Consider the following 15,469-nt stretch of genomic DNA (forward strand, 5'->3'; position numbering starts at 1 on the left):
CACATACACACAAAAAACCCCAAAACAACAACAAACAAACAAAAAACACAAAAAAGCCAAAACAAACAAACAAAAACAAGAATAACTGGTTGATGCATTCATTTGATAATATCATTCAAACTGAACTTTGCATGTTCTCGTCACATTTTACAACCGTTAAGAAAATTATTAAAATAGCATTAAAATGTATGTTTGGACCTCACTGGTTTTCAACAATCAAATGGTGAAACCACGCCATGGCCATGCACACAGCCTGCATTTATATATAAGCATTCTGATGGAGCTGGTGTGAATTATTCTTGAGATACACCAACAAGTCTTAATGTGTAATCTTTGTAAATTCTGGTCTCACGTTTCAAATGTGACTTATTAACCTTTAAATATGGCTCCTCTCCATTGTGTTCGATACTGTTTCAAGTTTAACATTTCCCACAAAAGGTATCTCAATTACGCTGAAATTGGCTTGCTCCTCTCCACACCCTTATATCCCGAGTCACCAGCACTCTGTGTTGATTGTTTCCGAAAACATTGGAAATCGTACCGATTTCTATACAACACCACCGTCGTGATTATTATGATTATTAGAATAATTGTCCAAATAATTACAGGAAGTGCAATGCCAGTTGAGGTATGACGTGGTCGTTCCTTCCCCATCGTAGATGATGTGGTGTCTTGAAGAACACCAGTCCAAGTATCTGTAACACAATCATTGAGTTATATCAGATCGATAAATGTACTAGATCAATAAATGTGTACAGATTTATGAACATTACACATCCCCACTGGATCAGGGCTGCTTAACATTTTGCAATTGCTTTCATTTTTTCATTATGAAGTAAAATATTTGCCAGTCGTGTACGAGATGGTGCACTCATTCTTGTCTCATTCTTGAAGGTGATACGATGCATACACAGGGAAAAGCACATCCGTTAATGGTGAGGAAGGTTATACCACTCTAATATCAATCATTTTGTACTTATTCGACCTGGTCAAGAATGGAGAAAATGAAAGCACGTATAACGACGCTTGTTATTGGTAATAAACTAGAACTAAGAATAAACCAGGACAATATCCGATTTTATTTTCTCAGTGCTGCCCGTTGGGGACAGAGGTGGTGGGTTAGCCTGGCAGATAATGGATTCACTTTCCACATGGGTACATTGTGAGAAGCCCATCCATGGTGTTCCGTCGTAATATTGCACAGATATTTCTACCTGCGGTGTAGAATTGAACTCACTCACCCACCGTTGGGTAGAAAAATCCCTAAGCTGACGAAAAGACAGCGGTAGCGACTTCAAGAAACCATTTAGTTCACATGAAAACTATTCCTTCTGCTTTTGAGTTGGAAGTTAAAACCAGCATTTTGCACAGCTTGTACCTCATTCTTTAATATATAGAAGCATAGACCTTTACTGGTCTAGTTGAAACAGTATCTGTCCGAAGACGTACAAAATGGCATTTTTTGTGCTCGATCTTAAGGTGATGATACAAGAACTGAGTCTTACTAATGAATTGCATTGGCATCTCTCTGTTACCTTCGTGAAACATGATGTCTCAGTGACCTAGCATTGCCAATCCTTCATATTCCTGCCTATGTACAATCGGCCACACACACGTGCATGGAAAAAGCAGTTGACTCTAACGTTATATTCCGACCTCACCTCATCTCACCTCAACTCACTATGCAATAACAACTCTGTGTGTAAGAAAATCTTCAAAGTACAAAATGCTTCAGACCTCAACTCAGAAAGCATCACAGCCCCCTCCCCTCCACCCCACACCTCACCAAAAACACAACGCCACTCCCTCTCCCCACTCCTCCACACATACCCCTCACGCGTCAACCCAACCCCACCTCATAGCACCTCAACTTGCCCACCTCACCCCAACTCACCCCACACCCCCGCCTGCTTCACCTCTCCTCAGCACACCTATGACAGCGTGTAGGAGTCATATCAAATAAAAAGACAAACAGACAAAACAATTTTTATGTATGCATCTTGTGTTGCATAAGACACATAAGACTGGTTCAGTGTGAGAAAGCTGTAATTTAACGTCACACCAGCAATGTTTACACACAGTCATGACGCAAGAATGCCTTGAAGAGTACGACTTCTGGGTTGTAGAAGCCAGTCAAATATACATTGGTTGTTTGATGCATAATCCTTAATTCAATACATGAAAGGAGTCCTTCAAACACACACACACATTCCAGGGGTTCATGGAGTACTTGACAGATATATTTTTAGCGCCACATAGACAATATTTCAGCCAGATGTGAGAATGCCAGTAAGAGTACGACATTCGAGCTGTTGACGACAGTCAGGTTTGCTTCGGGCGTCTGGTGCCTGTCATCACTAATTAAAGAAGCACAAATGGAGCGCCACAAGCAGGTACATGTATATGCATATTGCCTTGAGTCGCTCTGTGAGCGCTTTACAGAGTGAGAGACAATTCAACATCGGACCAGCAATATGTCAAGCATAATGAGCGGAGATAATGTTTACCGTTGATTAAAACCATACCTATATTCCATACAATCAGCGAAAGACAGTACCTTAGTTATGTATTACCTTAACTATTCATTCGTCAGCAGAATATACATTGGGGCGAGTGAAACCTTCTGATCATTATTACACATTGAATCAAACAAGTTTGTAGTGAGCTGGTATCTGCTTTTCTCACTGTATACTTGTATACGCGACCCGTGATCGGCGTTACAGCTGATCTTCAAGAACTCTTTATGATTGTGGTGAGACTAAACACAGGGGATTTCATGGTCAGAGTCTGTCGATGCTTGTCATCGTTAGCCCTTTGCGTTACACGGTGTTCAAGGTGTAAATCACTGGATAATCTGGCCCAGACTCGATTATTTAAGTCCGCAGACATGAAGACGAGTGACTGCTGAGTGACCCATTAAACGAAACAAAATAAAACAGTCAGTGTCTTACCAGTGATACTTACTGTAGACGACCATGTGGCAAGTCAACAGTGGCGAAGGTGGAACTGCACATCGCCACACTCCAGCATCAGATATTGTCGCTCTAGGAATGGTCAAAACGCTACAGGTGTCATTGACAACTGCTGCTGAGTAGTGGCCGAGGAGCTGACATGATGAGGCTTTTAACTCACAGATAGCTGCCACCTCCCTATTTGGCGTAGAGTAGCCATGCTTGTCCGCTGTGTCGGGTGCAATACAAGTGATGGTGGCTTCAGAGCCTACCTCTGTCTGATCTGGGCAGGTGAGAACCGACGTACCTGTAGACATATATGCAATCATCCATTGAGTCAGTGTGTTTAGGTGTACGCCACAATCAGCAATATTTCGAGCTGTATGACGGTGGTCTGTAAGTAATCGAGTCTGGACCAGAAAAACCCCGTCATCAACAGCATCAGCATCGATCTTTTATGGCAAGCATGGGTTGCTGAATGCCTATTATACCCCGGGACCTTCACGGGTCTGGCGCTCGGAATTAATAGGTACATAGCAAGGACTGGTCGGCTCGAAGCCGAACGAAATACGCAGTCAGTCCTTATGAAAAACGTATGTGTACAACAGATGAATCGCGCATTTTCATTCTTTAAGCTGTATGGCTTATAACGGAAGATTTAAAGTGTGTCTTCCTGGGTGAACGGATAGACACAATTGGTAAAGCACGAGGTAGAAGTGATTCGACAGACAAATCAGAGAAACCAAGTCGAACGACAGAAAACCGAGCGATATTTCACTGACTGACTGAGTGAGTGAGTAAATATAGCTCTACCCCGCATTCAGCATTATCTAGGAGGGTTTAGGGGTGGGGGTGGGGGTGGGGGTGGGGGATTGGAGTTGTCACCAATAATGGGCTGCACACATTGTAGAGATGTAGGGAATTAGTGTGACGAGCGGACACTTTTGAGACTATTCTAGCACATCTTTTCTTTACAAGAAGATCTGTGTACGTACCTGAAACTGATTTTATCAAGAGCAATAGGAGCAGAGCCTGCATACTCAATGCATCTTCAACCAGACGAACGATCCGCACATTTACGAACGGCACATGTATGCGTCGATAATGCTAAAATGGTAGAATAGTATACTTTAAACAGGTTCCTAAAACATGAAAACAATACATTGTCTCAAACTATTTTAAGTCACCATTTGCCGATTTAATGAGTGAGCAAAAAATTCAACGTCACATCGACAGTAATCCAGCCATAGAGTGACGATAGAACAGTATACTTTAATAACAAATAGATGAAATGTATTTATCTTCAGCTATACAGTATTTTTATTTGCTGTAGTGAGTGAGTGAGTGAGCTTAACAACAATACAATGTAAAAACAATACACATACAGTTTGCAAACAACTAAGACCAATCACTTAAAGCTCGTCCATGGAGTACTTGCTTTACACATAACATAATAAAAAGAAACAACATTTATATATGAATGTTGCTTCAGAATTTGTCGTTTGTTGTGGTGTCATCTTCTCCAGCATACACAAGCGCCGAGCTGCTTGTCATGTTATGTCCCAGGCATATAGCATCGATCACACGCTGACGCTGGTCACCGTACTTCATACTGGGACAATACGATACGATTTATAGACGAACGGTTTTTTCTATACATACACTATACATTACACAGCTCTCCTAATACTTAGATAATTAATACTTCATGTTGTCATAATAATACTACAAATAGAAACGTTTGACAGAGGTAAACTGACACTTGACTCACCTTGTAAACGTCTACACGTCAGCATGGGAACAGCTGTCATACCTTTATATATGATCTATACACATAGAATATATACGTGAACATGTGGCATGTACATATTTCAACAACTTCTGTTTCTTCAATTGAGTGAGTGAGTTAATATTTAACGTCACATCGGGCGTGTACGGCTCTCAGCGTTACCCAGCACCCACGACAAGGGGATGGCCATTCACGGGTGCCTGATCAGTTTTGTGAGTGAGTGAGTGAGTGAGTGAGTGAGTGAGTGAATTGATATTTAACGTCACATCGGCAGTATTTCAGCCTATCGTGACGGGAACATAACACTGAAATGGAACATATGTGTATTATAAAAACCTGTCGACAAAGGACAGTAAAACAACTAGAATATTACAGAAAGGAATGTAGAACTAGTAATCAGACCTAAAACAGTTTATCTATAGAAGGACAATACAATATAAAAATGGTCTATAGATTGCTAACAACTGATCACCATACTAGGGACTCTGCTTCTTGAAATTCTCAGATCTCTGTTTTTGAAGAAAATAATAACATTGTTAGGATGTACACCGAAACGTCTCCGTCCACTCCAATAAATAATGTAGGGAATAAGTTTTCTATCCATAAAAGGTGCTGCTCTTCATCACACCAGCTTCTAAATGCCACTTAAAGGGGCAAAGATGCGGAACGAATAAAGTTTCTCGCCAATGGTCTAATTACGAAACTAAGCTGCAAATTGGTCGACCGCGACGGACAGGGGGACTGGGTTCCTGTCCACATTCCACATTCCTTCTTCACCCTAAACAGTGAGGAGACCGGATGACCATCACATGCCGTTATTTGAAAATATCCCTGGTATTCCTTTTCTGTTTGTAATAAAATATCCTAGGAGTGCAGTTTTTTTTCTGATGCCTGGATGGTATAGTGGGTTATCCAGTTTGATCCCATTTCTGTGTGTTTGACCTCGATATTTATTCATGTCATATTCAGATTGCCTTACAGATACCAGCATGAACCTACCACTGCTTTGCCTATCAAACCTAATCTATCTGTAAGCACCCACCCTTTCACTTATTTTACATGTACATTCGCCATCATAAAGCTACTACCCATTGAGCGATTGTACATTCTATATCAGAAACATTCGAACCTTGAATTCTTCGTACATCAACTATTATGAACCTCTTTAATGGATTGCACTTTCAACTTTGAACATTCAATATGCTTTAACTGATCGAATATTCGTCATTATTACCTTCCAACTTTCGAACCGCATCAGGAATCGCTGAACCCTTAAGCAAGCACGCGATTATCGACTTTTCCCCAAACCTATATACATTGCCCATTTTCAGTCCGACCATTCATTAACCACTACTATCAGGCAGCTCCGTTCAAATCGTTCCCAGCTGTGATCGTAGACGGTAATAAGCAATATTGTGTGACGATTCAATTGTCAGATAGTGGTTAGAAGGTCCGCCAGGAAAGCGTAAGGTCCAGGTTCGATCCCTGATCGCATCATACCAAAATACGCTAAATTATGTCACTAGCTGGTCCCCGCCTAACGCTCGGCAGTAATGGGTACAACACAGACTGATTGACTCGGAGTCTTAATAATGTGTCTGAGTAGCATGTTCATGCTTAGTTGTGGCATAGTATCTCAGTGAGCTAGCGATGTACAACCAGCTTAAGTCTGGGCTAGTACATGCAGTCACACATACACATGCATGCACGTAGTTGTTTAAGTGACATATTCGTAAGTACGACGTTAAACCCCATATCATCTCACCTCTTCTCAGCTGTACAGGCGTTCGCTCGTTACGTCGGAGACCTTCGATGTCCCACATATGTACAGTGTATGGAACCCATTTCTGGTGTTCCCCGCTACGATATTGCTGGAATAATGTCGAACGTGGCACATGACTACGTGACCACATGACGTTCATGACGTACTAGAAAGAAAAGTATTATACATGCATACTTACCTCAGCAATGGAGCAACTCATGGCACGATGTTCAAACTAGTTCTTGTTTTTGATGATATTTTTACAAAAGTGAGGCATTAATATAGGTTTTGTTTTAAAAAGTATCAGCATTAATCAAGTCTGAAAGGTGATGGAGATGCTTGCAAACATATCATTCATCCATTAGCCATCCACCAGGAAACGACAACGGGAATGGTGCGCTGCTTTTCACCATTGTGGCGTCACAGTTTGCTCATTGAGTTAATTGTCTGTTGATTTGATTATGTAACAATGATCCGATAGCATGCTTTCTACCCATATCGAGTTTCCCTTGAGTAACTTTGTGTGAAACTAACAAGCGGCAACATTCATATGTCAGAAATTAGTGAAGGTGGAAGTATGTACCAATTAGCAGAAAGGCAGACAAGCAGGCACACAGTGACTGGTTGACGGACGGACGGACTGACGGACTGACGGACTGAGTGAATGAGTGATTCACTGACTGACTGTGACTGACGGACTGGCTGACTGCCTCAGTGACTATTTGACCGAGTGACTGAGTGTCTGACTGACGGACTGACTGACTGACTGACTGGCTGTGACTCACTCACTCACCCACTCACTCACTCACTCACGCACGCACGCACGCACCCACGCGCGCACGTACTCACATGCTACAGCGCTGCCACACAAAGAATGTCGAATTAACGTGTATTTACTAATTGATACCAGGAAACACTTACCTCTAATATACTGGGACTCTTTTAGATGTATGAAACAAGGAATAAGAAATACGTGTTTCATGTATTAATGATATTCAACCACAAACCTGATATTTTATGTCAGTAAGAGGTAGGTAAATAGCGCTTAATTTGTGTACTTGGCTCAAGTCTTCTCAGTCCTGTACCAGACAGTTGTGCATTCTCAAGTGTATGTCCATGTCTGCATATGCTTATACGAATGTGTATATGTTTGGGTGTTCACATATATGATTAATTGAAAACTGTATCAACTCTTATGTTGAAAGTAAGGTCATGTTACATGAAATGGATGTCGTTATTCGTATCCGATCGATGTTCCATTGAAAATTCTTCGTTTAACGTCATGCTCATATGTGCAAGATATGCAACGCTGGCACAGTACCGACTAAGACCCTGAGCGACATGCAACAACCACATCGATCTACTGGGAGATGAGACATGCACGACACCTGACACCTCCTACTGCAATCACGACTTGAACAATACCGGTGGCGAACGGCTTGTCTCAGCATTTGAGTTCGAATACACCGTATACTTAATGTTTCAGATGGAAATTACTTCTTCGAGTTCCTCACAAGAAGCATACGGATGATAGAGCCACCATCTTACAATCGACAGACGATGGACTCCACTACTGGGCGTCCTGTGTGTCCGCTGTTGCTGCTTTTTCTGATATCAGTGCATAACAGTATGTGTTGATGTTCTGAAGCTGATAATTGAAGTACGTGTGGTTTTGTTTTTCGTGCGTGTTGCTTAACGCTGCACCCAGCGATATTGCAGCTGTATGGCGGCAGTCTGTACTTATAGATTCTGGACCCGCGGACAACGGCATGACTGTCGATCTATGCAGGTGGGATACGATACATTGTGTCAACAAAGTCTGCATATCTGACCACCCGATCCTGTTAGTGGCCACTTCCGACACCTTGGTTACTGAGGACCAATTTTAACTTGGGTCTTCCCAGCTAGTCAACGAGTGTGGATATGCTTCGTCTCTTTCAGTGCCTACAAATCAGCTGGTATCGCACTTTGGTATGAGGCAATAGGCAATAATACGTGATGATTCATTCACCAGATGTTTTAATCATATACCCCTTTGAATAGAAAAGCAGGGGTGCAATACGGATGACGCGGTCATATTCCGTATTGCATCCCAGATTACGTATTGAACCCAATCCGGTTCGACTTTCTCCAAAGCTCGGCATTTTCCGGGAGTGTCCAGATTAATGCAAGATAGAGGGCAAATAATATATACAGAACGTCATTCTAGTGCACGTGGGTGTTTTGTATTGAACGAGAAGTTATCGGAGATGTATTTATTACCAACCTCTTATTATATCCAACATGCAGGTATCTGATGGTTTAAACCGAGTGCATAAACCTGAAACTATATTCATACACGTGAGTAGGTAACGGTTGATTGGTCATTCTGTTCGTATAAATGTATATCCTTACGCGTGATTTTTACTGGGTCATACCCTAGCTTATGTAAGTAACTGTCATTATTTATTTACCCGAGTATATAACGTTCGATGTTAGCGTCAAATTGTTTACCGGATTAATGTTACATCCAGACTCACGATATATTTATGCATTTAAACGGAGTACATCAGCCATATGTTATACTTATACTCATGTGTATACTCGAGTGTATGCTGATGATGTTTGCCATGCCATGATGTTTGTTAAGACATGGTTACATTCACATTGACGATTTTTGTAATGATTTATACAGTAGTATAGGAACCAAATCTTATAATCACACACACGCGTTTATACTGATTGATACGTTAGGTGCACGTTTCTATTCACATATTAATGTATATTGACACAACCATCAATTTGTTTGGCAAAGGTGTGTTATATCCAAACAAACACTTGTGTACTGATGTCTTAAGTTTGATTCATATGTTTCTCTGATTCACACGGCGATACATTTACTTGAATATGTCAATGTACATTTATGCAATGATTGATACGGCTTGATGTTTGTCAAGCAAGCGTTGTATTTAAACACGCGATTATTTAATGATTGACTGGTGAGTATGAGCTTGTTGTATCCAATTACACGAGTATACGTATTTTTTGTATCCATTAACATTTCGTATACAAACTTTTCTTGAGTTTCAATGCCGTGTTATATCCCAAAACTAAGTTATGTACTGAAGTGTTGATAATGTTTTCTATCTCATTTAGTAAAACCACTAAGGGTAAAGTAGACACTTAACACATATATTTGTAACAGGTGCGTCTGAACTGATCTGCCCTAGCTTTGGGTATCTCGGTTCTCCTGTCAATCTGACGTGCATCCAACCCAGTATTGTAACGTCACATGGATATACAGGATCGCAAGGTGACACTGCTGCTGCCTGTAATGTATCACGTTCATCCTGTACATCACTAGGCGACTACAGGGCGTTGACCATCAACCAGACACACAGCATCCTCACCATACCTGCAGCACAACCAGCACATGCAGGGAAGTGGTCATGCCAAGGGTCATCCTGTAACCTCACCGTTGTCAGTAAGTTCATATCATGAAACACTAGTAGTAACTGAAAGACAAGGGATGACTGAATGGTATTGAAGTGGGTGTTAGATGTGTTAAAGCGTGTGTTAGAGCATTAGGGCGAGTGTAAACTTACGGCATTACTGATAGTGTTAGTGTCATCGTTAGTATGAGTGTTACACCGTGGTTTCGAGAGTTAGAATGAGTGGCAGGACATGTTCTAGAGTAAGTGTGAAAGTCTTAGAGTAAGAGAGTGAGTCTTAGAGTGAGTCTTAGAGTGAGTGTTTGAGCGTTCGAGTCAGCGTTGAAGTGAGCGCTGGAATTAGTGCGGGTGGTAGTGAATGAGTGAGAGCTAGAGTGAGTGAGTGTACTTTTAGAAGGATTCCGGCAATGTCACACGGGGGGCACCAGAAGTGGGTTTCACACATTGAAGCAAAATGAGTGAGCGACTTAGTCAGCAATGAGCTCAGTTTAAAGCCATGTTTAGTAATACTCCAACAATATCACGAAAGGTGGCATCTGAAAAAGACTCCACACATTTTAATCGTGTGGGGAATCAACCCCGGGTGTTCTGCGTGACAAACAAACGCCTAAACCACTAGGCTATCCCACCCAGTCTTGCAATATTAAACGTAACATAAAGATGTGCATATTGATTCCGAAAACCAGAATATCTCGTTGCAGAGGAACCGTCATGCCTCCTGACAGACGCCGCGAACAATTCCTCTCTGTGTGATAGGGGTGATCTTGCTGTTCACGTCATAGGATATTACTGTTCAGAACGGGTCCATCTGAAGCTGGTGCCTGAAGGCGCCGAACTTGCTAATGATACAGTCCTTAAGACGAAAAACATAACGGTTCAAATCACAGTGACCAGCACTCCTTCCGACTTGGTGTTCACCTGTGGCGAATACATTCTAACTATTCCATGTGAGTAATGATATCTTTTTGTGGAGTAATTTCTTGCACTTGAAGCTTAAGTGAGTGAGTGAGTTAATATTTAACGTCATATCGGCAATGTTTCAGCCATATCGTGACGATAACGCATTTGACATTGAAATGGAATGTATGTATAGTATAAAAATGTCGACAAAGGACAGTAAAACAAGTAGAATTTAGATTAATGCAAGCATCAAAGCTTAAAACTAATAGTACTATTTGGACAATACAATATAAAAAAACAGGCTATAGACCGCCAACAACATACTACATTTGAAGCTTAGGAATCATGTCTTACAAGATACACACATGGTATTTATGGTTAGCAAAAGCTTGATACTCTATGAATTTGTCCTTCAATGTTTTTGTTTTTTCACACCATTATATATCTTCTGCTCCATAGGTTGTATATATAACCGTGACGATTGGAGTTTACTCTTCAGTTAGCACATGCTTCTCGAAAGAGGCGACTAATGGGATCGGGTGGTCAGACGCTCTGTGTTGGTTGACGCATGTCATTGTGTTCTAATTGCGATGGGATTATCGATGCTCATGCTCTGATAACTGAATGTTCTGGTCCAGATTCGATTATTTACAGACAGCCGCCGTACCTCCGTAACATTGCTGGGTGCGAGTGAACCAACAAACAAACCAGGCAGTCATACGCTGTACAGAAGGACAGATCTCAAACTTGCAGCGCATCTGGTTTCCGTATCGCAATTAGGCTCATATGAAACCACGCAGATAGTAAACTAAATCACATCGACATGTTTATTACTCACAACTTCCAAAGACACGTGTTAGGCCATTACTTCCCCACTGAAACCATGAATATGTCTAATGGATATTGACACGTGCACAGTAGGGATATATTTCCTCAGCAGTGGCGGCGATCCTATAACCCACCACTGGATGCTTATGCTCCAAAAGGAGAACAAGGACCCGCTTAACGTTGGTATAAATTTAAGCATCTAGTTAACAAAACGAAAACAAAACAAAAACACTTGTGATTTCATGTGCCCATGCATCAGAAAGGCTTTGCAATCATGTAATGTCCTTCTGATTCAAGCAAGACTTGTAATCCTTTCTTGATCAGTCGTGGAACACAGAACCTTTTTAATGGCTTCATATCATGCAATATGTAGTTTTATGTGATCACTGTATACTCAGAAGTGGGTAAAGCTTATGTTATCTTTGCAGGCAGTTGTAAAACAGAGAACGTCAGGACAGGGCGATATGAGAAGGGCTCTGGCTTAAATCAACGAGCAATTGTAATTGCGGGGATCTTTGTGTCAGGATTTTTCACAACTCTCATCATTCTAACCTGCGTGATAGGGTTGAGGAGATATCTAAAATCACTTTCTGAAAAGCAGTGTTCTAACATGACCTCTGCACCTGCCCCTCCAGATGACGCAGCTGATGAACGATCTCATGTACATGGTTGGGGAAGAGAAGGTCGTGGGTTTGGTGCCTTAGATGCTTTAGCTACAGCGATGGAGCAAGACCAACACGCTCCCGCCACGAACATGGAGCTGAGCACGTTTGGACGGTGTTCAAGCGACTCAGCTCTGTCAGATGGTGATTTCGATGATGATGATGATGATGATGATGATGATGATGATGATGGAATGAAGGGATTTTAAATATGCAAGACTCCAACTGTGACCCTTGGGGGTTGAACTGGCGACACGAAGTTATGACTCTCTCCATAATTCCTGCATGACAAGTGGACACTTGAACCATTAGGCTACCACATCGCCCCTGAACCATGCAAAGGCGAACATGTATGATATACTAATGTTTTTGTTTAGTTCTTTCCTTTTCTATCCACGGCGTGTGTATCCACGGTTTCGTTTGCCTTATCTTTCGTTTTTTGGGTGGAGATTTTGGGGGGTGGGGGAGTGGGTGGGCACAAGTAACACATTAGAAACGTCACATCTCTCTTAGTTTCATTCCCCATTAGGGTCGCATGTGTTCGTAATGTAATACTGCTGGAATGTCAAAACGCGCACTTCTAAGGTACTGTCATTTGAACAGTAGTGATGGAGAGATGCCTTTCTACATTTCTGCTGCTAAAAGCAAAATCAGTTTCGAATTTATTGTCATCATGAATGTGTTTGCTTCATTGTCTAACGCTATTTTCAGTAATATTACAGCTACCTAATGGCGTAGTGTACATACTCGAGGTAAGACCAGAGAATCCATTGACTGAAGCCGTGGGGTACCACGACAGAGCATATCTCTATGAATCACGAAAAAAAATGTATGCTGGCCAATTTTGTCCATCTGAAACAAACCAGGAATGTGTGGTGCAAATCAATCAAAATAGTGAGTTACCTCCAACATAAGTTTTGTACTTGATGCATGTTGTTTTTATAACATAGTAAACCAAGAAATAAAACAGTCGTTTAGTATATCGTTGTCTGTGTTGTCTTGTTGTGTTCATTAAGATCTCTTTTTATTATTTTTGTTTCTTTCGGGGTTTTGTATTATTGACGTTTCGATTTATATCTGTTATTGAAAGTATTATTATAATACATTATTATAGAAATAGTGTCAAATAGTTTGAACTCATGAACTCCAAACATAAACATGAAAGTCAAAAAGCAGGAAGGCCTTGTCAAAACTACTATCGATGAATAATAATCAAAACAGTTTGCCTAATTGTTGATTTATTGTAACTGTGACAGGAAGGTGATCTAACAGTGTAGTTTCTCTTTTATTTCTACTTCCGTATCAGGCAGCTTCATATCTACATTAGGGGATGACGAGTGATCATGAGATTCGATGTACTGCAAATCAGCGAGATACTGTGTTTCGGTTTTGACTAGACTATATAACTATCCGACATAGAGTAATTAAGAACAGCACCACATGCTATATCTCCATAAACGTATATGCAAATAAGGCTGTAACGAAGTCTAAGTGACCACTGACTCTAGCTATGACCGTATCGTTTTTGCTCGTTATACCCATTATAACGTCAATATGGCCTAGGAAGCCGCTCTAAGTCTATGTTACAGTATAGGAGTTACGACACTCGTAACGCTGCGATAGCGTCGAGAAATTAACATTACATCCTTTACTTTCTTAAAGGAGTCCTTTTTACAGACGTAGTCAGACACTGGAACCTGGATTTTGTCACACAGTAAAATATATGTATCTGCGTCTTCCTCATTGACTGATCATTTTGTAGTGTTTGACTCGAGCTATTCACATGAAGCACTGTCAGATGTGTTAAATCGCGAGACAGCTAACAGGTGTAACTATACCAACCCACACACAACATGTGAACCTGAGTGAATAAACAAGGGGTTTATTGCGCCACAGTCACAGGATGATCTTTACATAATTAGTCACAATAGTATAGAGTACAAATAATTATTAGAACATATTGATACGGTAATCAGTTGCCAAAATACATCATCATTATATGCCGATACATAAAATACATCATCATTATATGCCGATACATAAAATACATCATCATTATATGCCGATACATAAAGTACATCATCATCATTCGTCGATATACACGACACATAAATCAAGATACATTTTCTAACACATAACATCACCCCAATTTCCGTACATACAATTCATAATATCCAAAACAACATTACGCAGTACATAATGAAATACACAGTGTCGAACACACTCTATTCAACACGGGAAGGTATTCACTTATAGTGCAACAATTGAAACAATACACGACACGCTCCACGACAGCCACGAAACCACTATCATCAAACAGACAAAACATGAACAGCAATAAAGGGAACGAGTTGGGGTTTACACCGCTTTTCACAATATTTCAGCAATAGATTGGGACACCAGCAATGGGCTTAACATATTGTGCCCACGTGGGGAATCGAACCCGGGCCTTCGGCGTGACGACCAAACGCTCTAACCACTAGGGTACCTCACCGCTCCTGAACAGAGCAATAGGGAGTAATACAGTCTAAAACATATTAACGACCCACGTTCCACATAAACATAACGACCTTGCCAAGGATCGTAACATGTAGTCATGATAGCAAAAATGTATTGCAGAAAACACTGAATAGTAACGGTAACGAATTGCCAAGGTAGAAGAAAGTAAAAGGGTCTTACCTGAGTGAATAAATAAGGGGATTATTACGCCATAGTCACAGGATGATAGACTGTGGTCGTCCCTGTTTTATACCCTTTCGCAGTTGTCATAGCTAATCGGGTTTACTGATAACATAGCTGATACGTTGTAGTATCTAAATCCTAGTGCCTAATTCGACTACCGATAACGTTCCTACTGCGAAGTTAAGTTACTCTATATGTCAGAATTACATAAAGAGTTTCATAACGTATTGGACGACAGCGGCGTTGACAAGTGAAAGACATGCTGTATCTGCTGACACATACAGGATATTGGTCTTGGACATTCGTTATCAGCGTGACCACGAGTGAAGTACACGATGAAATGGGTTGGCCTATCTCTATCTGTTGCAACATACAAGATATTGGTTTCGGACCTTCGCTATCACTATGACCCTTGGCAGATTGAAGATGTGGAACGTGTAGCTTTTCGATATTTCAATAAACTA

General features: G+C 41.0%; 2 protein-coding genes across 2 annotated transcripts; one reads left to right on the top strand and one right to left on the bottom strand.

The window, feature by feature from the left end:
- Positions 1 to 447: 447 nt before the first annotated feature.
- Positions 448 to 3,989, bottom strand: LOC137272265 (uncharacterized). The gene is made up of 3 exons (XM_067804628.1): positions 3,947 to 3,989; positions 2,965 to 3,258; positions 448 to 695 (listed from the first exon to the last, which is right to left on the bottom strand). The coding sequence occupies exons 1-3, from the start codon at positions 3,987 to 3,989 to the stop codon at positions 448 to 450; spliced, it is 585 nt and encodes a 194-aa protein (XP_067660729.1).
- A 5,270-nt stretch (positions 3,990 to 9,259) lies between these two features.
- Positions 9,260 to 12,532, top strand: LOC137272274 (uncharacterized). Its single transcript, XM_067804638.1, has 4 exons — positions 9,260 to 9,296; positions 9,687 to 9,965; positions 10,635 to 10,880; positions 12,090 to 12,532. The coding sequence occupies exons 1-4, from the start codon at positions 9,260 to 9,262 to the stop codon at positions 12,530 to 12,532; spliced, it is 1,005 nt and encodes a 334-aa protein (XP_067660739.1).
- The last annotated feature ends 2,937 nt before the right edge of the window (positions 12,533 to 15,469 follow it).

This window comes from Haliotis asinina, chromosome 1 (genome assembly GCF_037392515.1).
Source record: "Haliotis asinina isolate JCU_RB_2024 chromosome 1, JCU_Hal_asi_v2, whole genome shotgun sequence".
Classification (NCBI taxonomy): domain Eukaryota; kingdom Metazoa; phylum Mollusca; class Gastropoda; order Lepetellida; family Haliotidae; genus Haliotis; species Haliotis asinina.